The sequence below is a fragment of the Hippocampus comes genome, unplaced genomic scaffold, assembly GCF_001891065.2.
Source record: "Hippocampus comes isolate QL1 unplaced genomic scaffold, H_comes_QL1_v1.1 scaffold22, whole genome shotgun sequence".
NCBI lineage: Eukaryota > Metazoa > Chordata > Actinopteri > Syngnathiformes > Syngnathidae > Hippocampus > Hippocampus comes.
In genome coordinates, this window is record NW_017806175.1 from 760970 (window position 1) to 785665 (window position 24696).

At 42.1% G+C, this 24696-nt stretch overlaps 1 protein-coding gene across 1 annotated transcript in view; it reads left to right on the plus strand.

Annotated features, from left to right (window-relative positions):
- Positions 1 to 24696, plus strand: part of agbl4 (AGBL carboxypeptidase 4) — a 270285-nt gene that overhangs the window by 93489 nt on the left and 152100 nt on the right. Inside the window, exon 4 of the mRNA XM_019896549.1 lies at positions 3480 to 3574. Coding sequence (XP_019752108.1) covers positions 3480 to 3574 — 95 coding nt within the window. The remainder of the gene's footprint in view (positions 1 to 3479; positions 3575 to 24696) is intronic.

Sequence of the window (24696 nt, forward strand, 5' to 3'; positions counted from 1 at the left end):
GATGCTTTGACATGAAATTAGCCATATCCAAACGTATTGTAACACATAAGTGACTTCCAGGAGCTGTTTGCGAAGTTAAAACTGCTCGCAAGATTGTTGACCAAGGCCACACCCCTCACTTTCGGGCACAAGACGTTCACTGTTCGCAAAGGGCAGTGTAAACAAGCCGAAGGATGCTCGCCATGGTGGCTTTGTTGGTCACATGACTTATTCCTAATGGAGTGTGACTGTAACATGTTATACAGTACCACTTTTTTATTTTTTTGGAATGTACAATCAAGGAACGTCAAAAAGAAGTGCCAAACTTAGCCGTCAAACAGATATGTTGCTAAAACGGTTTGCCATCTTCTTGGCTCTGCTTCAGTTTGCTCGTAAGAATTTACGAGCTTGGTCATGGATAAAATGAAACTTGTAAGTCAAGGTACCGCAAGGTACGGGTTCTGCATAAAACCGATTATTGGATGTATATATCAAGGTGGCTTTAATTGTTAAAATGTGGTTACCCTATTTTTCTTGTCACCAACTTCTTTTCTAGCCGTAGCCATCATCCGGTGCTTGGTTTCTATAAACGACTCATTTAGTACACGAGTCATACAAGGTTACGACCTTTGGTTAAATTTCCGTGTTTAATTCCAAGCTTTCATCGAGTCACAGACCAGAGGAAAATGTAGCCCTCCGCTTGTCATGCGTCTCCCATTAAACTCACTTGTCTTTGTCTTCCACATCCGCCCACCCAGTTCATTTTCTTTTTCCATTAAAAGTGCTTTTTCAGTCTTCCACCCCTTATGCATCTCTTCTGAGCCATTATCTCACTGTCTCTTTGTCTTCCGCCATTTCTTTCTATATTACTCTGGCTGCATTTCAGCCTTTCCCGTGCTGGTCGGAGGCCGGCGAGTCTGTCATCCGCCCAGCTCTGGCTTCCTCCGAGTTAAACAGGCCGAATAAATAGATTACAAGCAGTAGGTAAGAGTGAAGCAAAGGAAGAAGACAATCTGAATTTGTTGCGGATAAAGAATGGCGAAGGCAGTCAAAGAAAGCCGGCGGAGTCAAAGTAATGCAGCATTTGCCTGAGGGGGGGAAAAGGCTGAAAAGTAGCTCTCGCAACAGATGTGCGGGGCAGTAAAGTGTAATTGAAATGCCAGCAGCAATGGTCTTATCTCCCTGCAACAGGAGCCTGCTGCCAGTCTCAACATCAGTTAGATGTCATTTTAGCTAGGTCTGAATCAGCCTGCCACAATCCGCAATCCTCGTTCCTCTGATGCTAGGCGGGAGGAAAAAGGGAGGAGGGATGGCGGGGAGGGCGAGGACGGTGGCGAGCCTGTAATAGGATTTCAGTAGCACCCAGTTAACTTTCACCACCTAGACTTGCTTGGTAATTTGATATGCCCCATCAATAACATTCATTTACCTCCGTGCGGTATTACCGTCGTCATTCATTTGACTTTCATCAAAACAGATTTGCATATTCCTCTCTCCACGTGAGCTGGCAAATGTTGGTCCACGAGAGATGAGCTTCAAGATTCTCTCGTCAGAGCCATGGTTGAGAGCAGTGTTGTCCTTAGCCCCTGCTTTGTTTGATATATATATATATATATATATATATATGTTTTAATCGTTACACACACACACACACACACACACAGGCGGCCCTTAAAGCATTGACGTCACAGTGCAGAGGTACCGAGTTCGATTCTCGCTCCGGCCTTCCTATGTGGAGTTTGCATGTTCTCCCCGAGCCTCAAAAACATGCATGGCAGGATGATTGAGCACTCCCTAGTGCTCAATCAGGTGTGAGTGTGAGCACTGATAGTTGTTCATCTCTGGGTGCCCTGCGATTGGCTGGCAACGTGTTCAGGGTGTCCCTCACCTACCCCCGCGACCCTTGTGAGGATAAAGTGGATTGGAAAATGGATGGATGGATGGATGGATATATATACTGTATATGTATGTATGTAAAAAAAAAAAAATCTATTTATTTATTTATTTGCACCGCGGGATGAGCTGCAGGACATTAAAGCAGCCTAATGTCCTCACTGTAATGCGGATTGCTTGTGAGGCATCTTGGGATGGTTTGCGCCTGTTGAAGATTGAGTAGGACTCTGCCCAAAAAAAAAAAAAAAAGAATAAATAAAATAACAGTGTATAGGAAAACCTCCAGTGAAACCTCCAACATTGAAAACGTGTGTGGTTGAACAGGGCCTCCTCAGTTTCCTGACCTAGTTATGCACTGAACAAGTTTCCACAGCAGCGTACGAATATTTTATCACATGCTTCAAGAAGGCGAGCTCAGTTACTGCCGTAATTGCTCTTTTTCATTTAATTGTTTCATAGAAGAGTTTTCATACAAATATTTACGGTAGTTAGGATGTTACTATGCAATTAGCAATAGTATAGGTTAGCGAATGTCTATCATGCATGTTGTCAAAAAGAAAAAGAACTCTGCTGCAAAATGGAGGACCCCTGTAAAATTAAACTTGAATCAATTAGGCATCTTCTGAAAGCGCCTGACAGACAGATCCCAAATAGTTGGCACCAAATTGCATGTTCACTCACTCGAACAAAGTGGCAACAGATGGAGATTGCGGTCATGCAAAGGTTTTGCTCTTTAGGCACTGTCACTTTGATGGTTTTCACCAAAGAAAAGTTGGGAAAGCACATCAAGCATAAACCGAAATTTAAAGTGATGGAATTGGAAGCATTAGTGGAAGACAAAGTAACATCACGTCGTTACAGAAAAGAGAGATCTCGCTCTGACACTGTTGAGGAAACGGGTGCTGAATATTATTCTGTTCGATTTTATACTGCAAAAAAATAAAAACAACAAAGGAACTACTGTACATAGAAGTAATATATTTTTAAGGGCTTAGATAATAAAGAATAATAACATGCAATGTGAAATAATTATTGAAACGTATATTATAACATGAATATGCAGGACCAGTGGTGGTTCTGGCCAGGCCACCTCAACATATTTGTCGTGTTCGGTGGCAGGAATTAACATTTATATTTTGAGAGCAATTTATGGCTTTTATGCTAATTTTGTGTCCACATTCCTACTTTGTTCTTGTAAAATAACATTTTTTTCCATACACTCTGGCAAAGGGTTACTGAATGATTGCAAATTTATATTTTATTCATGAAAATATTTGGCATTAGAATTGTTGCATAATCCTCGCTTCCTACAATAATGGTCTGAAGTCAATTTTTTCAGAAAACACGAAAAACGGAACCAAATGCTGATTCATTTTATTTATGATCATTTCAATTCAGGCGTCGAATTGAATACCGAGAATGTGGCTGATTTTAACAAAGTGGGTGGAGATGTTTCATTAAAATATGTATTCGGCCAGTATTTTAAGAGGGTGACAACATGGGTAAAATTTTACCACACGAACCTGAGATCCTGAAAATTCTTGGTGTAATTGATATTCTTTCTCGCCACATACGACACCGAGTTGTCTTCCTTGTTTGTCTTGCAGAGGGTCATTTTCAATGTGGTCAACTTCTCCAAGACCAAGAGCCTCTACAGAGATGGCATGTCTCCTGTTGTGAAGTCCACCAGCAGGCCAAGATGGTAAGTGACAAATTACCACATTGACACGAGGTGCCTTTTAGAAAAAAAAAAAAAGAAATTCTTAAACAGCTTTAAGAACCCTACCCAACAAAATAACCCCTCCTTAACACAGTGTCAGCGCTCGTACAACCTAACCGATCAAGAGCGTTAACACACGTGAGCATGTGATCCATCGGTTGCCGCTATGATGGCTGTCTGATGTAATATGGATGACTGATGGAAGCAGAAAAGCATGTGTGCGTGTGTATGGGTGTGTGTGTGTGGATGCGGCGTCTGCCAAGCAGGCCGGTGTATTCAGCGGGGCGAGGAGGTAGAAACACTGCAGTGTGATGAAGTGTTGCCGTCCAAAGAGGAGCCCTGACATCTGTCACCGCTTGATGGAGGGCATCCACAGAAACACTAGGCATCTGCCACCCATGAGCCGCGTGCGTCTGCCTAGCCGAGCACCCCGAGCCGGCCGTTCCCGCGGCACGCCGGTTGCAGTCTAATGGACGGAAACGATGGGCTCGATAGCGTAGACAGGACAGATGAACTGCTGTCTGTGATGCAGCACAAGCGACATGATGCTCCTCACGCCCTTCTGCATCGCTCTTTTGCCCGCTGTGAAATTAGACAGGTGCTAACCATACCACGAGTGCAAAATGTCATTTCGGTGGTTCATATTTTCCAAAAGTTGATCCAAAGGTTGTATGAGTGTCATATACTTTAAGATGACATCTCAAAGTGAATTTATACTCTTGTATCATATCACTCAGCCACAAGTGACAAAAGTATGCACACGCTGTAAAAAAGACGGTTAAAAGTTGAAGTGATGATTCAACACCTTTACCTAAGTTTAAAAAAAAAGAGACTCAAATGTACCCAGATCAAATAGTAAATAGTAAAATGCATTTCAACTGTCAATTATAAAAATGCCTCTATTGAATATTCCATTGAACGTGATGAAAAAAAAAATTCTCTGCGCGCACAATTTTCCTTCTTTAAAATGAACTAATCGTGCATTTGTAAAACGTTTCTTCTCTGTGACCCCACAAAGTGGTCAAGATGCATTCAACACTGCCACCGCTTTGACTTTCCATCAACTGGACAAAGCTCAGAAAGCTCCTCAAGTAATAATCTTGTTTTGACAGTTGCCGATATAGAGGAAAAAAAAAAAAAGAACAGTGCCGAGAGCGTTCCCCACCTGATCCAAATTCACACAGGACAGGATAAAGACGCTACAGAAGGAATCGGCGATAAGAAAAAAAAAAGTGGAGCAAGACTGACAGGGAACTCGACAGAGAAGGTGAAGAGAAAGTAAAAGCAAGTAATATTACTCAGTCAGGTAGACAGACATCAGGTGAACCAAAAAAGATCATTCCTCCATCCCCACCTCCATCCCTCCCATCTTTATCTTTAAAAAAAAAAAAAACACGTATCAGTACAAGCCCGAGAGGTGAAGCCTTTATCTCCTCGCACAGGTGCCTTGTGTCCCGGGGCCCCCACCACGATGGCACCCTGAGGCTACAGAGCTTGGCTGACTTTGGCTAAAATGGGGCATCTCGGGGAGGGACAAATGACAGATTAAAGTCCCGCAGGGCATTTAAAGCTACACATGGAAGAATCTATCCCATATCCTTTCATCCACACCTTTCTCGACCGCTACTTCACTCCGTGACTCCTGTAGCCACCGTTGGTCTTGGAGGGCAACCGTGATGGTAGGAACTGGATCGCTTTGAAATGTGGGACGGATGAATTTTTATTCCAGGTGGATTAAACCACCGAAGGTTTTAACAATGCAGTAGGAACTTCACTTACTGTTGTTTGGTGGAAGCCACAGCTATAACCACACTTCTAGACCGAGAACAAAAAAACCACATTATTTGAATATTCCTTTTAGGCCATCAAACTCAAGGCCCGCGGGCCAGATGTGGCCCGCCACATCGTTTTAAGTGGCCCGCAAAAGCAAATCAAAGATGACAACTTCCATGATACTTGCTAAGATCTGTACCAAAATTTTAAATTTTCATATGTAATAAATCAGTAATATTATAAGCATTTTCTTGTTACCAAACCCCTCATTACAGTTACTTAAAATAATGGAGAGAGGCCAAAATTGATATTACATTATGTGCTCCTATAAACTCCAGTTAGGAGGCAAGCAGCAGCGTTTTGGACCAACTGGAGATACTTGAGGGAGGACCGGCTGACTCCAAAATTAAGTTTATTCCAGTCATCTAGTCAAGTTATAATGAAGGCATGGATTACTGTTTCTAAGTGCTGTCATAAATTAGAGGCTATACTTTCGCTAGGATTAAAAAAATGTTTTTACAGCAGCACACATTTGCCATTCCAATTTAAAATCACTGTCCAATTTAAAATTCAAATTGGAGTCCGCTTTAATGATTTCTCCTTAACAACATAAATGAAAATGTCTGGCATTTGACTAACATTTTAAAACATGGTATATTCAATTATTTATTTATTTATTTTTTTGCCAGTTGCATAGTTTTATTTGTTTTAATGTGAATGTTGATGTATGTCAGGTCTGTTAGGAGCTGGACATTAGAGTGTCTCACACACGCACACACACACACACACACACACACACACACACACACACACACACACACATACATGCTCATATACTGTAAAAAACAAGGACACTGGGAACAAACAAGAAACAAAACACACAAGGGGGAACACTCGGTCGAGGGTGTCGCCATGAAAGACTGGGAGTGTCATCACAAATGAAACAAGCTTCAGTTTGAATTCCCAACATTGTACACCTGTCACACCTGTCGAAGATGAATACTATCCAGTGACCGTGTGTCTGAATCTTTGATATCATAATATACTTCGCCACGTATTATATCTACCAAATACTGGCGATTTTCACATTTTTTTTCATTCCGTTTGTCCCTCACTGTTGAGCAGGTGTGAGGCTAAAAATAGCTTCGGCACTAACTGAGCTAGCGGATGAACAGTTACAGTTGGGGGGACTGGGTTGCTAAATAGTTGGAAGCAGGCAAACAGGATCAAGGGTAAAAAGCCCTAAGTCCCGCCCCCCCCTTTTTTTTTGTTTCTCACAGGTAGACAACCAAAAATCAGGATTGTTTCTAAGAGCTTCACTCGGCGTCAGTCAGCGAGACAGTCAGTCAGTCTGTCATTCGGTCTGTCTGTCAGGCCAATTTTGCTTTCCTACCAAAAGTATTCCTGTAAGCGTGTGATGCAACAGCCGGGTGAAATTCTATTTGGAGCTGTCTACCTCTCCATCGGGGTGCGTGTTTGCAGTAATTGTTCTGTCAATCAACGCAGCGCTGGCCTGCTGCTTCCCTTGCCACTTGTTAAGCCTTGGCAGAGGCTTGAGGGGCGAGGAAGGCGATGCAAGGTGAGGGAACCAGAAAGAATATCCCCACTCCGCTGTTTGAATTCTCCTTCTTGGAAACATCTCAGACCAATATTACCAAAGTTGTATTTCTGTAGCGCCTTTCAAGGAACCCCGAGACACTTTTTGGACTTTTGTCCATGTTGTTGAGCTGCTTGAGACTTGTTTGTAAATGAGAATATCGATCCGAAGCTTTGTAGGGGATGACAGCATATTCTCACCATCATTGGCGACCAGATCACTGACAAAAAGGGTCGTGTAGGCAAATTATTCTGATGCTGGAATGTAGCACGATTTGTTCCAATAACTCCTGGCTGTTTTAATTAATGTACACAGTCGGCACTGTATGGATTCATTATCCCCAAAGGAACATGTAAGTACTTGGACCATAGCAGAAACTTGTGTCCGACAACCTTAAATCTATGTTCCCTGCCACGAGCGCTAATAACCATTTATTGGGCTGATGAGAGCTACACCTTCCGTCCTCCTACGGAACCGCTGTGCTCGCTCATCTGGGTGCGAACGTAGTTAGCGTGTGACATTGTTGAGGCGGCGGGGTCCTCTTTTTTTTTGTTTGAGCTAGAGCACCGCTTCCTGCTGACGTTCTGCTCCCCTCCCCTATCCTGCCGCAGAGCCACTCACACAATTAACCATGTGGCGTGCCTTTTAATAATAGACATTTTAATTGTGGGCAAATGAAGAGTGATGTAAAATACCTAATAGCTTGTGCTAATTAATAGGGGAATTGAGCGCTTGTTAATTAAGGGCAAACAGGACAGGGACCGACTCGGCTAATTTGAGCATGAAAACCGAGACTAACGATTCATTTCCAAACAGATTCGCTTCATAAACACATCATGTGGACCCATTTAGCTGCTCGGGGAACGTTTGCAACCGACTTCGGTAGCCTTTGCTTTTGCCATCGCAACCTCTGACCTGATGCACGGGCTCGTTGCAGCACGCACATAGCGGACATGTTGACGCGACTGTCCAGTGATGCAACTCAATAAAGCAAACCTTGACTTGTCTGGAATAACAAAACATACCTGGCAATGTGTGTCTATTTATTACAAGCCAATTTGTTTCTGTTTATTTGTCGTCATTAATAAATCCCCTCTGTTGTATTTGAATTCAGTTGGATCCAATTCATCTTGATATTTAAATTGTTCACTATCACATAATTCCCTCTTTCCACATCACTCTTCCCCAGGTGTTTAGTAAATAAATGTTTTTCTGCATGTGAAGTGCAACAAAACAAATGCCAAAACTATCCATGCACTATTCCCAAGACACTTGAAAAGGATGTTGAAGTAACGTCTTTCGAACCCTCCATTCACATTTGCTTTGAAATCACAGCGTGTTGTGTTCAGGGCAAGTAGTCAGGACCGAACATGATACAATGCTTCCTTTTTTGTTTTTTTCAAATACAGAAAGGTCCTTTGTACTACGTGTGTGTTACATTCTAAATGTGGTTTTATTTATAGTTGCTCCTGACAGTAAATACAAGTGTGGCTCAGTGTTTTGACATACAACAAAGAGGATTCTGAATATCACTCTACTCTGGTGTACTTAATTATATAAAAACATACCGTAGCAACATGAATAGAACGTAAATAATTAAGCTGTTTCGTCATACATTTTTAATGCTTTAATTGAATGGATATTATCTTCTGGTGTGCACACCTTGGCTGCCATCTTTTTGCATCAAAAAGTATGTTTTGTTTTGGGTGTTTTTTCTCCCAAAACTGCTAACATCTACGTAATAGGTTGATCTAATTCAGTTCGGTAATGAATGTACCGTACCATTTCATTTTCCAGCAGCATCGCTGCATCCATTGTGAAGCACTTCCCCAAAATGCTGCGTCTTGAAGCTGTCACATAAATGCAAGTTTTATGACTTACCGTTCCAGCACAACACGACACAACAAAACAATTCTGGAATATAAGTGATTCTTTAGAAGAATAGCGGCCTTCATGTGTCTTGTTCAATGCGGCGCTGTGACGTTCACAGTATCAATGTTTCACCACCATTATCCATGTCTACGATCTGTAAAGACTTACAAGAAAAGTGATCCCAAAGCTTGACTTATTGAGATGAATGACTCTCAATTTCAGTTTTGTTGTTGTTTTTTATTTTTTTATTTTACCTGAGCCATTTTTTTTTCAGTGGGGTCCTCAAAGAAAAAAGTGAGGCGAAAGAGGAAAATCGAGATGTCTTAATCTGGACAATCAACAGCTCCTTTGTTCACAGAAACTCATTAGCAGGCTGCCAGAGGAAGTGACAGGCGGATTATACGGAAGAAATAATGGGACAAAATGTAACAAATAGATTAATAATCTTCTGCATGAGCATCGCGATGGCTTTTGCGTTAGCTTGCGTAGCATCGTGTAGAAAGGAATAACGGTGGCGAAGGGGTGCTGCGACAGTTACAACTTCCAGCTCTCCATTCAGCTCCCAAATGACTTACCTGGACAGTTTTATGTTTGCCTGGAGGAGAATTAAAAAGGCACTTCATTTCCCCTTTACAGGCCGGGTACGCATGTCAGCGCAGTCCTCCCTGAAAGCGCTCTAATCTAAATGCTTTTGTCGGGGGAGATTTGGTAGATTGCAGCGGGCAGAGCTACAAATTGGTTGTGTCATCTTATAATGAACTAGGTGAGGCGTTGCAGTTTTCTCTGCGGCCAACAGTCCCCTGATTACTGTACTGTTAGGCAGCGCCTGTTTTTAGTGTTGTAGTCCAAAGACCTCATGATCACCTCTTTGAGTCCACAACCTGATCCCGTGTGGTGAATCAAATGATTTGTGGCTATAAAGCCAGTGTCTCCCAGGACACATTTCTCAGCCTGAAAAACACATTCTGTACATTACTTCATTTGCTCTGTGTAGAATTTACATATTGTTCGCAATGCCGCCTGCGGTCCAGAGTAACCAGAAAGGGCTGACAGGTCCGATGCTAGGTTATAGGCTGTTGAAGCTTATTGCTTGCGCTAAGCACAATGGCCAGCTGACCCCACGACTCCAATTTATGGCTTACGGGCATCCTCGAGATTCCACAAAGACATGCTGTCAGGTGTTTATTGGACATATTAGGACCCTCTGTGGGACCAGTAACAACTGTATACACCCCAGCACTGGAGTAGGATGTTCACAGTAATGCAACAGCAGTTCTAAATACTGCAAATCCAATGTGCGCTGTTTTAAAAATTCCCCCAGCCTGCTCAGACCCTCAAGGTTGGTGCAAAACGAAAGTCTATCATTGGCATTCATGAAGCCGATTTTGGATGGGTTAACCTAAAGTACTTGTTTTGGACAATTACTTAGAATACCCTGAATGAACCTAGCGAGCACATAGAAAGTGAGGCAAAGGATCCCGTAGATCTCCATTAACATGTTTGAGGTCCGCCGCAACACCAGTCAGATTGTATATATGTTTGATGAGTGATTCAAACCTACCAACATATTTTTTACACGTTTGAAATGTTTACCACAATTCAAATACAATGTCTGATATTCAATGGATCATTTTCAGTATTAGTGTGAGTCTTAGTGTTTGTTTATTTCATGAACAAGGGCCACCAAGAATTTTGTACGTGTGAAACTTTTGAAGGCACGCGTCTAGAAATTATGACAAAAATAAAAATTGAAAATAAATTATTCGGAACATGCATAAAAATAAGAGTACAGTATAATACAGTAACTTTTTAAAATCAACAAATCCAGCAAAGAAAATAAGAGAGGGCACAGCAGAACTTAGTCCTACCACCGTCTTTTCATTAAAAAAAATAAAATGCTTATTGTGTTCTTTTGCTTTAGCTCCGAATGCTGCAGTCTTACACGACACACTTTCCATTTTCTTTTGGGCTCTGTTTTCTTGCTGCCCTCAGTCTCCTTGTGAATTTTTCTCCCTATGGCCAAGGTTATTTCATGACAACCAGTGTATGTGTTTTTTGGCCATGGTACTATTTTGAAGTACAAAAACTGACGTTTGGTGAGCCGAGCCGACTGAGAAGTGTACGAGTGGCATTTATATGTCCTAACTTGGGTGGGGGGGTGGGGGGGGGGGCACTGAGTCGAATATGATCACAACTAAAGTTGCTGAACCATTATGCTGCAATTGGGTTACAATGGCTTGCTCTCGCCTTTGTAAGTTGAGAATCATGCTATGACAAATTGCTTCACATGTATCTGCTGATTTAAATCATCTTAGTGCCTGCCGTTGAATTCTCTATGCGCAAAAGTAAAATTTCCATTTTGTAAATCTCTTGCTTCGATGTCCACAAACCAAAACGAGATAAGAGCTATGAAAACTTAAGCCGACGACAGCTCAGACTGCAGTTCGCCACTGCGTACATCTCCGGTATGTGTGTGCGTGTGTGCGTGCGTGTGTGTGTGTGTGTGTGTGTGTGTGTGTGTGTACGCGCACGCCTCGCTTGTGTGCACGACTTCCAGTGTGAACGCGTGCATCTGTTTGTTCTCACTTGTGTTTGTGTTTGTCAGCATGTTTGTTGACAACACTGTAGGACATCAGGGTGGGATTGCTCTGAATATGAGGAAACAGCTCATCTGAATATAGATGGGTCCCATCTGGAGGCGGTTGGCTTCGGCCCTTCATAATTTCGTAAGCCGCGAAGCATCTGGGGCCTGCTAATGAAACTAAAGGCACAGGAAGGGCCCTGGGCTACTACGGGCGGACCCTGGGTGCCAGGCAGGAGGGGGGTCCAACGCGTGCTAAAAAGGAATGGAGGCAAACGTGGGCCGAGAGGAAAGCGTGTGTTGAGAATATCACAGGTTTTAAAGAGATCTGGATGGCTCCTCGGAGAGAGCAGGCAAGAAAGCCAAGTAGGCCATTAGAAAACTGAGCCATAAAACAAAGAAAGTGGTGTCTTTATTGTGGCCCATTAAGCGTGATGTTCAGGCTGTACTATATGCCATGGTAATGAGCATCATAATGATGGTGCTGCATGGAATAATGCTATGAAAAAGAAAAGCAAAACACCCTGGATCGGTAGGGTCATAAACCATCTGCCATTTTCGGGGAGTTTTAGACACGCCTTTGATTTTTATTTTTTGCCTCGTCTACGGTTTAAAGTTAAGTTTGAGACAACGGTGGAACCATTCAGTTTGACTGTAGTCACTTTTATGTCAGAAGGAGAAGGGGGTTTCGGCAAATTATGCGGATGTATTGCCATTGCAGTACCGTATTGGCCTGAATATAAGACAGTGTTTTTTTGCATTGAAATAAGACTGAAAAGGTGGGGGTCGTCTTATATTCGGGGTCTAGACGTTATACCCATTCACGACGCTAGATGGCGCCAGATATCATTGAAGCGAATGCTGAACTTGACTCCCCAGGCCAAAGTGAACCCCTGTCACGAAGAATCAAAAAAAAAAAATAGCGGTAGCACGAAGAAGAAAAATAAAAAATAGCGGTAAGAAAGAAAAGAGAAGAAAATAATAGAAGAGATAACAGAAAATGGAGAAAAGTAGCGACAATCTGGAGAAAAGTGGGTTGAAGATCGGCCACGTTAACCGCAGCTGAGAAGTTATGATGTCATTTACATTTCAAAAACCAGAAGCCATTAATTTACGAATGTGATTGCATTTTAATTTACATATTTAAATGTTCAGATATTAAGATTTGAATGAGGCAAAATAACATGCTTTTTCTCTCAAATATATTGTTATAATCATTTGTTTCAAATGTACTGTCATTATTTTCTGTATAAAAATTAATTTGGGGTTCAAAAAGGCTTTTTTCAAACTTGAGTCTTGAAAAAGAGGGGGTCGTCTTATAATCAGGGCCGTCTATTATTCACTCCAATATGGTAATTACGTATACGGGGAGGATGTCCTTGATTTTCAATCGAGTTCTGTTTTACCTTGCACTGGGCCATACTGTATACACATAATGATAATTGTTACCACTCGCCTTCCTTTGAAATATTTACATGACTTAATTATAGTCGCCATCAGATCTTTACTTTTGATTTGTGAATACAGAAAATGTCAGACAAGGCACGTTTGCTTTGGTGTTGGTTATTCAAGACTGAAAAAAAAAAAAAATGCATTGCAAACCAGATTGAAATGATCCGTACTGAGCTACAGAAAAGTGTGAAGGAGTGACTCCAGACCAAGAAAACTTTGTAATTACTAAAACATTGACCGTGCTTATCAGCATGATCATTTTGTTTGTATTTTCTGTTCAACAAAATTAAATAATTGGACCAACTCATCCCATGTACCATATGTCAGCTGCACGGTAGCCATTGTTTTTGCAATTATTAGGAAACTCCTGCTCACATTATTCCAACGGGTGAGCCAGTTTGATTGTTCCGCCTTCTTTCAGGATAAGGGCGGCATGTGCAAAACTGCTCGCCTCAGGAATCGAGCTCTGTCAACCTCGTGCTACTAAGGGGAAAATCAATGTTTTCTTAAATCTGTGAATGTCCGCCGAATTGTAGCAGCATAAAATGATGATTCTTGGTGAATTGATTTTTTTTCCCCTTCCTCTTCACCCACGCGCCCGTCATTACTCACCTTGCTCTGGCTGCACGGACGAAATAAAAGTCTTGGGATTTTCATCTTCCAAGACGGTTGAGTGAAGGAAAATGTTTGATTTCCTTCCACCATATTGTCAGTTTTATCCGTGCTGTGTTTAATGGCACTCGGTCCACCCCGAGCTCGGGACTTTATGTTTTGACTCGTAAAGTTCCCGCCGCTTGCTTCAGAGCCTCTTGCCTTCCGCGCAATAATGTGGACGACCCTGAGCGAAGCACTGTCCACAGTGGCCGTTGCTTGTGCTTTGCTGAGGGAATGGGGAAGCCATAGGCCCTTTTTTCTTAAACTTTATTATTATAGCTCCTTTATTCCTCCCTCCACCTGATTTCCCAGTGGAAATGAAATGAAAAAGCAATTGCCTCTTCTTTTTATTACTGTCATCTTTGTTTGCTGGTCCATAGAGTGAGATTGCCGGATCTCTCGGAGTTACACTTTTTACCCTCACCCGACTGAAATCACTGGAAAGGAAAAAAATAATAATAATAACTATAACGGTAAAATAACAATCAGCATCATAGGGGAAAAAAAATGAGCGTGCATTAAGATCACATCATGTAAACACCCACCAGTTGTTCATGATGGGATGAGTCAGTCTGACTGATGGGGGGTCTTTGCTATCTGCCAATAATAAGACGGCGCAGGAGGGAAGGAGGAGAGATGATGATGATGATGAGGAGGAGGAGGGGTGGAAGACGAGAGAGAAAAATTGAGCAAGGCAAAACTAGAGGTTAAAGGATCGAGAAAGAGCGGGAAAAGGGTCTCCCCTGCGGTTCCCCGCGGCCCCACGGAGGTTTGCTGATCGCGGATCAGACTTCTCAATGCAGAGTGCCTCAAATCATTTATTCATCGCCTTCATTAAGATGGAATTACAAGGCTACCCCAGGACCCGCAGGTCACTCGCTGCGCCTAATGACAGCCTCCGACGAGTGTTTACGGCTGCCTATATTGTGGTTTCTGTGGAACGGCAAGAAATGGCCATTTTCTTTCGAAATGAAGTTTGAATGCTCAGGCATGTTGCTGTTTAGATCTTTATGCTTGTTTTATATGACACAGTACCCACAGTAATTGATACCATGGATATTAAAAGTCTACACACCCCTCTACAAATGCCAGACTAGAGAGAGAGAGAGAGAGAGAGAGAGAGAGAGAGAGAGAGAGAGAGAGAGAGAGAGAGAAAACTGAGTCCAAGATAAATATTTTCAAATTCTTTCCAAGCATGAACTATGACCTGTACGACCTTTTGGTTCTTCTGAGAAAGGAATTAAATACAGCGGAAGCTCAGGTTACATTCTGTGACCCTGTTTGTAACCCAAGGTAAAGTTTCCCAATGAAATGAATGGAAATGCATTTAATTCTTTTCAGCCACAAAACTAAGTATACTAACTTTTTTTTTTTTCTCAGGATGTCATTGGAAATCAATAGAATTCAATACATAGAATCGTGAAAACAAACGAATATAAAGATACAAAGCGATTTAGTCTTCATTATCTTTATTACTATTATTATTAGTTCCCTTTTTTATTTCAGTTGACTTTTTCTATTTGCTGTACAGTTACATGAGCAGAAGCAGGTACTGTGATGTGTGTTTTGTTCGCAGCCCGTAGGTGACTACCAGTCATCACTCCCTGGTTGAGGAGGGTTTTCTTTTTTTTTTTTTTCATTTGAGTATACAAAAGAAGGAAAAAAAAAACACATACCATTCGAGTATACAAAAGGAAGAAACAAACAACACACACGTACCGTTTTTGTACCCCCGAGGCTGCAGCAGCCTGTTTCTGGCTGCCACTATCTCCTCAATTAAAAATTCATCTTGTTACCATGGCCAATAGACACATGCCAAGGAATAAATATGGCAGGCCCTCGTTCGCCACTACTGTTGTTTGCTGGAGTGTCTTGTTCTGACGGATGCCGTATATTTGGCAGTTTGCTGCTGTCCCATTCGGAAGTAAATAACTTGATTGGATTGTTACTAAGTGCGACCATTTTTCAACATGCGCTTGACATCATTGCCTTTCTGTCCATGTGCTCAGTCCACTATTTATGAAATAAAGTTTGGACTGAGAAAAGTAATTGCTCGCCCCTCCCAACTGAGCTGCTCATTTTGTTCTTACCACGTAGCCACATTGGGTAATATTTCAGCGTTCGGAGGAAAAGCATGGACTGCATCTCAATACCCCCCTTCCTCCCCATTTTTTTCTGCAGTTTCACTATGTTTGAAAGAAAAAAAAAAGTTTTTTTTTTCTTTTTTTATTATTTATTTTTTTCTTTTTTTAAGAGCAATGGCGTCACACGAATCTGACTGGATGCTTGTAAGAGCCTCAAGATGGAGCCATGCATCATTGCTTTTCATTCACAGTAAAATTGCAATATTTTAGTGACAAATATATGTTTTAACTCAGAAAAGTAATGGACTGTTAGTGGTAAATGGTCGATCAGTCGTCCTGCCGGAACACGGTTTTTGACACATAGCATCGTGTAATTTTGTCGATGTTCAGCTCGTCTACCATTTTAACCCATCCATACATCCATTTTCTGACCTGCTTTATCCTCACAAGGGTTGCTGGAGCCTATCCCAGCCGTCTTCGGGCAGTAGGCGGGGGACACCCTGAACTGCTTGCCGGCCAATCGCAGGAAACACGGGGCGAACAACCATCCTCACCCATACTCTCACCTAGGGACAATTTTGAATGTTCAATCAGCCTGCCACACATGTTTTTGGAATGTCGGAGGAAACTGGAATACCCGGAGAAAACCCACGCAGGCACAGGGAGAATATGCACACTCCACACAGGAAGGCTGGAGCTGAAATCAAAACCGGTACCTCTGCGCTGTGAGGTCGATGCGCTCACCACTGGATCACCGGGCCGTCTCAACCAATTTCAGTCCAGCTCTTTCCCATTTGGCGGCATGTAACAAACCTGCGCATGAGCGCTCTGTTATTCAAGTGCATTGTTTGAATCGCGAGCGTAATGAATGCCTTGATCTTGAACAACAGGCAGTCACCTTCATTAACAAGCGGTGTCGGCCTCTGCAGTATCTCCCTGCCTATCTCATCTGACTCCGGCGAGCAGACAGCACAACACAACAGCGATTGTCCTCGGGACCTTCACACGTGTAATTATAAACGGGGGAGGATAATTAAGGAGGCGAAGAGGAAGACAGATCTTGTCATTTAGCGAACAATGCCGTCCAATCTACTCATGTGTGTTCCACTTCCTCAATTATCAGCTGTCATATCGGCGCAATCAGCCACAAAGCTCGCCGCTCCGTTTGAGGGCCATGAATGTCAACGCTGGGGGGGGGGGATAAATAAATAAATAAACCTGAGTGATGGTGTTGAGATCAACGAGTTGATGCCCTGAATGTGCACGAAGCAGAAAGCAGGATTCATGTCAGTGTTTAATCTCACCCCATGCTAATCAATCAGTGCCATAGCGCACTCTATTTGCGCTGGTAATAAGATACTGTATGTAATATGATGACACCGAAATTCTATTTACTGGCATTGTCCTGTTTTGTACTTCAGTAAGATAGCAGTACAAAACTTTCCATCTGCTCCCCATCTGCTACAATATTAAGTTAGACTCGTAGATACTGAGATTTTTAAATCTTTTTTCTGATTTAAATGTCAGGCCAAGTAAAGTTTTTGTAGTTTGCAATGGTGTCGCTGTAAACTACATCTTGAAAGCTGTCTAATATATTGCCATTTCAGGCTTCCCGCAATTCTTTAAAAAAGTCCTGAAATGCTTTGTACATCCATGAGTCTGAAAATAAGGCCTAAATTGGAATTAAAATGTCTCAAATCAATCTTTAATCAGTTTTAAGAGATGATAAATAGGACTTGATGATTATTAATAGTCTAAAATCTCAAAATACATTCCATTCTTACAATACAATGGAAAGTTGGCCTTAAATTTAATTTCAAAAAGTGCTATATTTACACTTTTAACTTGCACTGAGGTGGAGGAACCCTGCATTTGTATATCTAAGGACCCATGAGTGTCTACCATTTCTTTTCTAAATTGGACCTCAATTTGATCTTATAGGTGGCAACATAATATGCAATAGGAATGTTAAATTCTAGTGTTGTCAAAGAATATGTAAATCACTGGTCACTGTTTTTTGTGACACTTCCATGATGACTGGTTTGTATTTTTAATGCTTTAAAATTAAGTAACGGTTCCATAAGGACACGGCAGCATGAATAATCCAAATGGTCCAGTGGTTAGCGCGCCAACCTTACAGTGCAGAGGTCGTGGGTTCGATCCCGGCTCCGGCCTTCCTGTGTGGAGTTTGCATGTTCTCCCCGTGCCTGTGTGGGTTTTCTCTGAGTTCCTCCAAAAAACATGCATGGCAGGCTGATTGAACACTCTAAATTGTCCCTAGGTGAGAGTGTGAGCGTGGATGGTTGTTCGCCTGTGGGTGCCCTGCGATTGTCTGGCAACGGTTCAGGGTGTCCCCGCCTACTGCTCAAAGACAGCTGGGATAGGCTCCAGCACCCCCCGTGACCCGTCTTGAGTATAAAGCAGATCAGAAAATGGATGAATGGATGGATAGTTATTGAGTGGTCCAAAATATCAGGCATGAAATTAGAGTTGTCCACATGACCGAAAGCGGAATGTATGACTCTTGTGAACTTATGTTTTAATGCGACAGGAATAATGGTATCCAGACGGGTTGCGTCATAGGTTTGCACGGATGTAAACCTCCCTTTGGTGATGCAATGTTGTTACTCTTTCAATCACCAACTATTATAGTAAGACTGACTCCACACTCTGGTTGCAACCAATAGCACAATCAACTTCACAAGCAACTTGACTTTCTTTAATTGGCCCTATTCAATTTCAGACACAATCGATTCTCGACTGACCAAATTCTTAACGGTCATTGAATCAGTTATTATGATCATCCCTGTATCCACTTTTTATGCAAGTACTGTACATTTTAAGTTTGGTGTTACGCGTGACGCGAGGATATAAATAGATCTCTACATGGGGACGTGAGTCCCTAACGTAAAAGCCTCGGGAACTACTGATGCATTGGGCAATAGAATAGACACAAATTGAATAATATGTTATTTGATTCAGTCAGTCTGTCAAAATTGGAATTTCCTATGTTTCCCTAATGTGGGACTTCTTCTAAATCACATGTATGAAACACTCCCAGCCATTGACGACTCCTGAGGGGCTTTGCTCGAAAGACCTCTCTCCATCTTTTCTGAGGTCGTGTCACATCCCTAGGGTTCCCACTGTACCGATAGTGGAGACCATTATAACACGTCTTAAGTGGGGGGAACAAATCAGCCCTGACTTCAAAACGTGAAGAGCTTTTCAGAGGGAATGTGTGTACTGGTGGGACAGGAAACGTCATCCCGGAACTCATTTGGAACACCAGATTAATGGACTCAAAGGGTCATCAGATGTCAAACCTCTCTCAAAAAGGTTTATAACGCACACAGATGTTGCAGTTTAAATCATTATAATGGCAGCAACGATCATGTGTGGGCATGGGTGTGGTCAAAACCAAGTTGGGCCAAGCCATGGACATTAAAAGACACAACACAAATGAGTCTTAGTATAATTATGTTTCGTAAGGAAAACAGTTTGCACTCGAAAGTTTCGTTATCAGAGAAGCTAACAGTTAACGTAGCTTCTGTAAGACAATGAGAAAGTTCTGGTTCGCAGTTCGACTTGTGATTGTCAGTGGTAACAATCTTAACACATTGTATGCACCAAAAATAAATGTGCCACCTAAAACAAAATCTATTCCCAAAGGTGCATATTTAATCCTCTCATGCTAGCTGTAAATGAGGTGTTGTGTGGTATCACATCTTCAGTGACATCACATATTCACACTCAAGTTTTGTTCAACTAAAGCTCACCGCGCACCAAGCAAGGCATGTGACCAAACTTGACTTAAGTGGGATCACAAATTTTTTTTTTAAATTTGCAGTTAGCGACTATTCACCTGCTCACCAAGTGACTGCGCAACGCACATCTACCAATGCGGCGCAACCGAAAAATGATGACCGTGTATGGATTTTGAGGTTCCACAATGTAAACTTTGGTATTGAACCACAAAAATATGGCGTGATTGTCAAGAAAGAAGTGGATGGCCAGAAATAAGACGACACAATAAACTAAATATAGTTAAGTGTGATTGTAAAACACAGTCTTGTCTTAGGTTTGAAGACCTTGCATTCTTTTACCGGTTTTATCATTGGTGACTTTCCCTTAATTCAAATGAGTGAAAATTGGCTTGCAAGGCAGCTCTCCAGTCATTTTGAATGTTTAAAACCACTGTCAGTCTGGTGCATATGGGCATATTTTTTTGTTTCGATGAAGTCTTCACTCACTTTGGCAACATCCCAACTTTCCTGGCCGGAGCAGCAGCTGGCAGACAGAGATTGCCCACTCATCAATTCACTTTACCACCAGGGTTCTCCGGGGTTCAAGGGGGGCTGTCAAAGACCAAGTGGAGGAGTCTCCTCGAGAGGCAAAACTTGGCGAGTGAGCTGTGCTCGTTTGAGCGAAGGCCCACAGATCTGTCTTACAAAGGCTTAAATAAAGAACGGGAGCTAATGTGTTTGGCAGTAAAATGCGCTCTTCTGTATTTTTTTTAAGGGCATTTGGGATTCCTTGGCTGGGCAAGGTGCCCCCTCTGCTAAAAAAAAAAAACACTGTTTGGAAATTGCAGCTGACAAGCACAAACACAACAAGCTGACTGGCTTGCTTGCAAAGAGCAGCTCTCAATCCTCCCTAAATTATTAAGCAGTGGAAAATACTGTCAGTCACCCTGTTCAACTGGTTGTTTTTGAGACAAGCCCGCTGTCTTGTTTTTGATCATTGGGATTGCTTTGTTTGCTCAAGAGGAGCCCTCATTGAACACACCATTTTAGGGCGTGTTGCACATTATTGAGGAGTGACATTGCCTTTTCTGTTTTGCTAATTTCTTGTTTGCGATGCTTGACAGCATGTCATGAGACCTTCTATTGATCCAGCGCATTCCCTTTAACTTGACTTTCCATCATTGTTTTACTTCAACTCCCTCATTTACATTAAAAGAATATATATGGACCCCTTTGGTCAGAGATTGGGGGGGGGGGGGGACTCAAGTCACATGATATGACTGAAGTGGACAATTTTAGGGCTTGGGACTTGACATACACTTAGAAAAACATGCCCGGCATTCTCATTCACTCTCACTGATTCCTTATCAGTCTGAGTGTTGTAAGATGGGTGTTCCGTTATTGTTCACACAGTCATTGGATGGTCTGAGCATCAAGTGACACTATACGCAGCATTATCTGGGTGGTGTGGCACTTTTTTGGGGGGGGGGGCATGTTTTGTTTAATTATATTATTCTGATTGATAGCATGAATCAAAAAAAGCAGAACAAAAGGGAAATATCAAGCTATCATCTCCACTCTCAAAGCAGTGGCCCAGCCCACTGGATGCCACGTGCCGCTCAACTTTCAATAAAATATCACTTCTGCGACATGCAAAATTCGAAGTTACAGCATCTGGCATATTTCTTTGGCCGACACATAACTACATGGTTGAGCCGTGAAAATGTAGCTGCTGAAAGCAGTGTTTGCCAACCCTGGGGTTGGGATACGTGGATACTGTACATTTAATCATTTATTTCGAAGATCAGTAACCTGTGGCACAGCCTCTGAAAAAATCACAACAGTTCAATGTCAGCTCAAGTGTCTGATTAAAGCAGATGACTGATGAAAAGAGAGTAAGAACTGCTATCGTGGGTCTTAATATTATTCTTGTTCACTGTTTTTGTTCCTGGAGTTTAAATTCATGTTTCAAAGGGACTTAGTCAAAGGAGTTATTATTTTTATTTTATTTTAATTTTACTAGTGGCATTTTTTTTTTTTTTTAGATTATATATGTACCGTATTTTCCGCACAACACAAAATTACAATTACAATAAAAGACAACTAACTGGGAGTGGAAAAATATTCAAAATAACTCATTTTCAAGGAATGTACAATGGTTTTGTGTATGTTGTAATGCAGTGTAATATGCAATTGTGTTTACATTCACGCTCCCGACTCGAGAAGTGTCGCTGTAAATGCGTCTTTGCAAAAGACGCTTTACCCCTTCATTGATACAATTAAAATAACCTTTATTTGGCGTTCATGCAATGTGAGTATAGCCAACTAATACTGTCTTGGGGTGCATGCATTACAGTTTACTATCTTAGATCTACCTAAACCTTTGAGCGGGCTCATTATGGCCCTTGGACATGTGGTTTTACCCGATTGTGACTTCATGGTGATGCTGAACGTCAGAGCTGGCTAACATCCTAGCTAGCACATGAAAGACAGCAGTTATATACAACATATCCATCCGTAGGAGTTGGAAAAAAAGTTTGTTCCACTTCACGATTGTGTCCCACTTGGTGTTGCTTCTTCACAAAAAATATTTTTTTCACCTTTTTGTTTGAAGCCTGAAAATGTGGCAAAAGGTCAAAAAGTTCATGCAGGCCAACTACTTTCGAAAGCCACGCTATATACATGTTTGGCCCTGGAAAGTAAAGTCTCACGATTTAATATTTGTTGCAAATTGTTTTGCAGGGAAAGCGGCCTGCAAACATTTCGTATTGTCATCTTTTGGCTTAGTTGTTCCCATTCTTTGTGCAGTCTGTTGAAGTTCTTGAACGCTTGTGTGGTTTCTTTCACCCAGAGCAAATTTTGTCTTTTTCCAAGGATGTTTTTTTTTTTAATGGCCTTTGGAACAGGGCTGTCGGTTTAAAATATTCATTTTTTTTCATCCTCAACCATTTTTGTCTGCTTCAATGGAAGGTTTTGATCTTGATGGTCTTCTTTGAAAAGGTGATTTTTTTGAAACCTCTCTGTCTTACAGTGGGTAGAATAGTTCACTCTTCAGGAGCCACAAGTGCCCTACAACATTATATGGATCCTCCACTCTCCTTTAACTGCGGGGTTTTTATTATCCTCATTGGCTTCATTCCGTTGCTATAAACAAAACAGCGTGGCAATATGATTCATACGCAGCGATTTCAACCAATCAGTAGTGCTTCCGTAATGATTGACGTAAAGCTGTCCAATGATTGCACCGGCCGTGATTGGAAAAACTGGCAGTCACGTCGAGACACTTGAAGAGGGCCGTACATAGACAAGCAACAATGACAACGTGATCCAGAAAAAGCATTTCACTTGATCCTGGAGATTAAAAATAAATACATAAATAAATAAATTCTCCCATATGTATTATTCCTCAAGAGTATTTAATACTACCTTCCACACTTCTCTCCTGCATTATTTTACATTTGATTCCAATTGAGTGGGCCTAACTTCTGGCCACCGTGACTTCACGTACGTACAAAAATAAGTTATCGTCGGAGTTTCTGTCCCCACCCGTCTTTCCATGTGACACACTCCCTCCCACCATTGTCCTACTTAGCCATCGAGTGCAAATTCACTTTTTTTTTCCTCACCTTGCTCCCTCTGTGTCCTGCTAATACACATTAGCAGCCAGCAGCCATATGTAATGGGACCGTGCGTCCTCCTGCTGCTGCTATAATGGCTTTTCTGACACTTCTCCCATTAAATGTGGTCAGGCGGCAGTGCACAGGAACCCTCCGCACACTCTAAAAATATTGTTATATAACGAGTATAAACAAGCCTGTCATTGTCACCAACTTTGGGAATAGTGTTAGAATTATCCTCATTGGCTTCATTCCGTTGCTATCAACAAAACAGTGTGGCAATATGATTCATACGGAGCGATTTCAACCCATCAGTAGTGCTTCCGTAATGATTGACGTAAAGCTGTCCAATGATTGCACCGGCCGTGATTGGAAAAACTGGCCGTCACGTAGAGACACTTGAAGAGGGCCGCACATAGGCAAGCAACAATGATAACGTGATCCAGAAAAAGCATTTCACTTGACCCTGGAGATTAAAAATAAATACATAAATAAATAAATTTTCCCATATGTATTATTCCTCAAGAGTATTTCATACTACCTTCCACACTTCTGCATTATTTTACATTTGTAGATTCCCATTGAGTAGGCCTAACTTCTGGCCACCGTGACTTCATGTACGTGCAAAAATAAGTTATCGTCGGAGTTTCTGTCCCCACCCGTCTTTCCATGTGACACACTCCCTCCCACCATTGTCCTACTTAGCCATCGAGTGCAAATTCACTTTTTTTTTTTCTCACCTTGCTCCCTCTGTGTCCTGCTAATACACATTAGCAGCCAGCAGCCATATGTAATGGGACCGTGCGCCCTCAATAGTGTTAGACTATTTTGGGTTTGCTGGACCTGTTTTGTCTTGATCGTGTTCTTATGACTTCCACGCCGCCTTCAGAGCTTACATTTTATTTTACCGCCGCACTAAGGAACACATAGCGGCATTCTTGAAGCTCATCCGATTACATGTGACTAAGTGGACATGTCCGCTATGTCTAATAAGCCTGTTCATAATCTTCTACATCTCTGCGACTCCGCCACATACAACACGTAGATAGCATCGACTCTTCTCTGTGTGGCCAAACCCATCCCGAGCCGCCCGTAACGCGGTCATCAGCCGCATCCTTCGCCGCATAACAGTTGCCGATGCCTCGCGATAAGTGACACATTCATTTAATTAAAACGCCCCCTTGCCGCCGTCGTGAGGGGTCATTTTAGAAGATGTAAAATTAAAGCAGGTAATTAAGTCTAGCTCCAGATAAGAACGCCCACAGAGGAAGGAGACACATTTAATCTATCCCGACTGCAATTCCGCAAGATTGTTCACGTAAAAGCTAATGCCACGACCGGAACCGCCCACCGACTGGACTTAATGACTTTGAAGGTCAGTGTGGCCGGAGAGAGAAAAGACAAAAGTCTAAAATGCGTCTCCGATGAAAAATTAACTTAGTTAGAGATGCTTGTTATCGTGTCTTTGAGAACAGGAGAAACGCCTGTACAGCACTGCACACCTTGACAAAGACGTTTGTTTGGCCAGCGGAGTGTGGCGTTAATTATCACGAGCTGATTAAAAGCACAGAGCGGGAATAGATGTCATTTGTCTTGCTATAGAGACCGCGGCACTCCGCCGGGGTCGGTATTTTGTTGCGCTCACTTTTTAAAACAAGTATTTCAAGGATTCACATGAGTTCTAATTCGTTATTTCATGTCGGGACTGGTGGAATATTTACCAACAAGTCC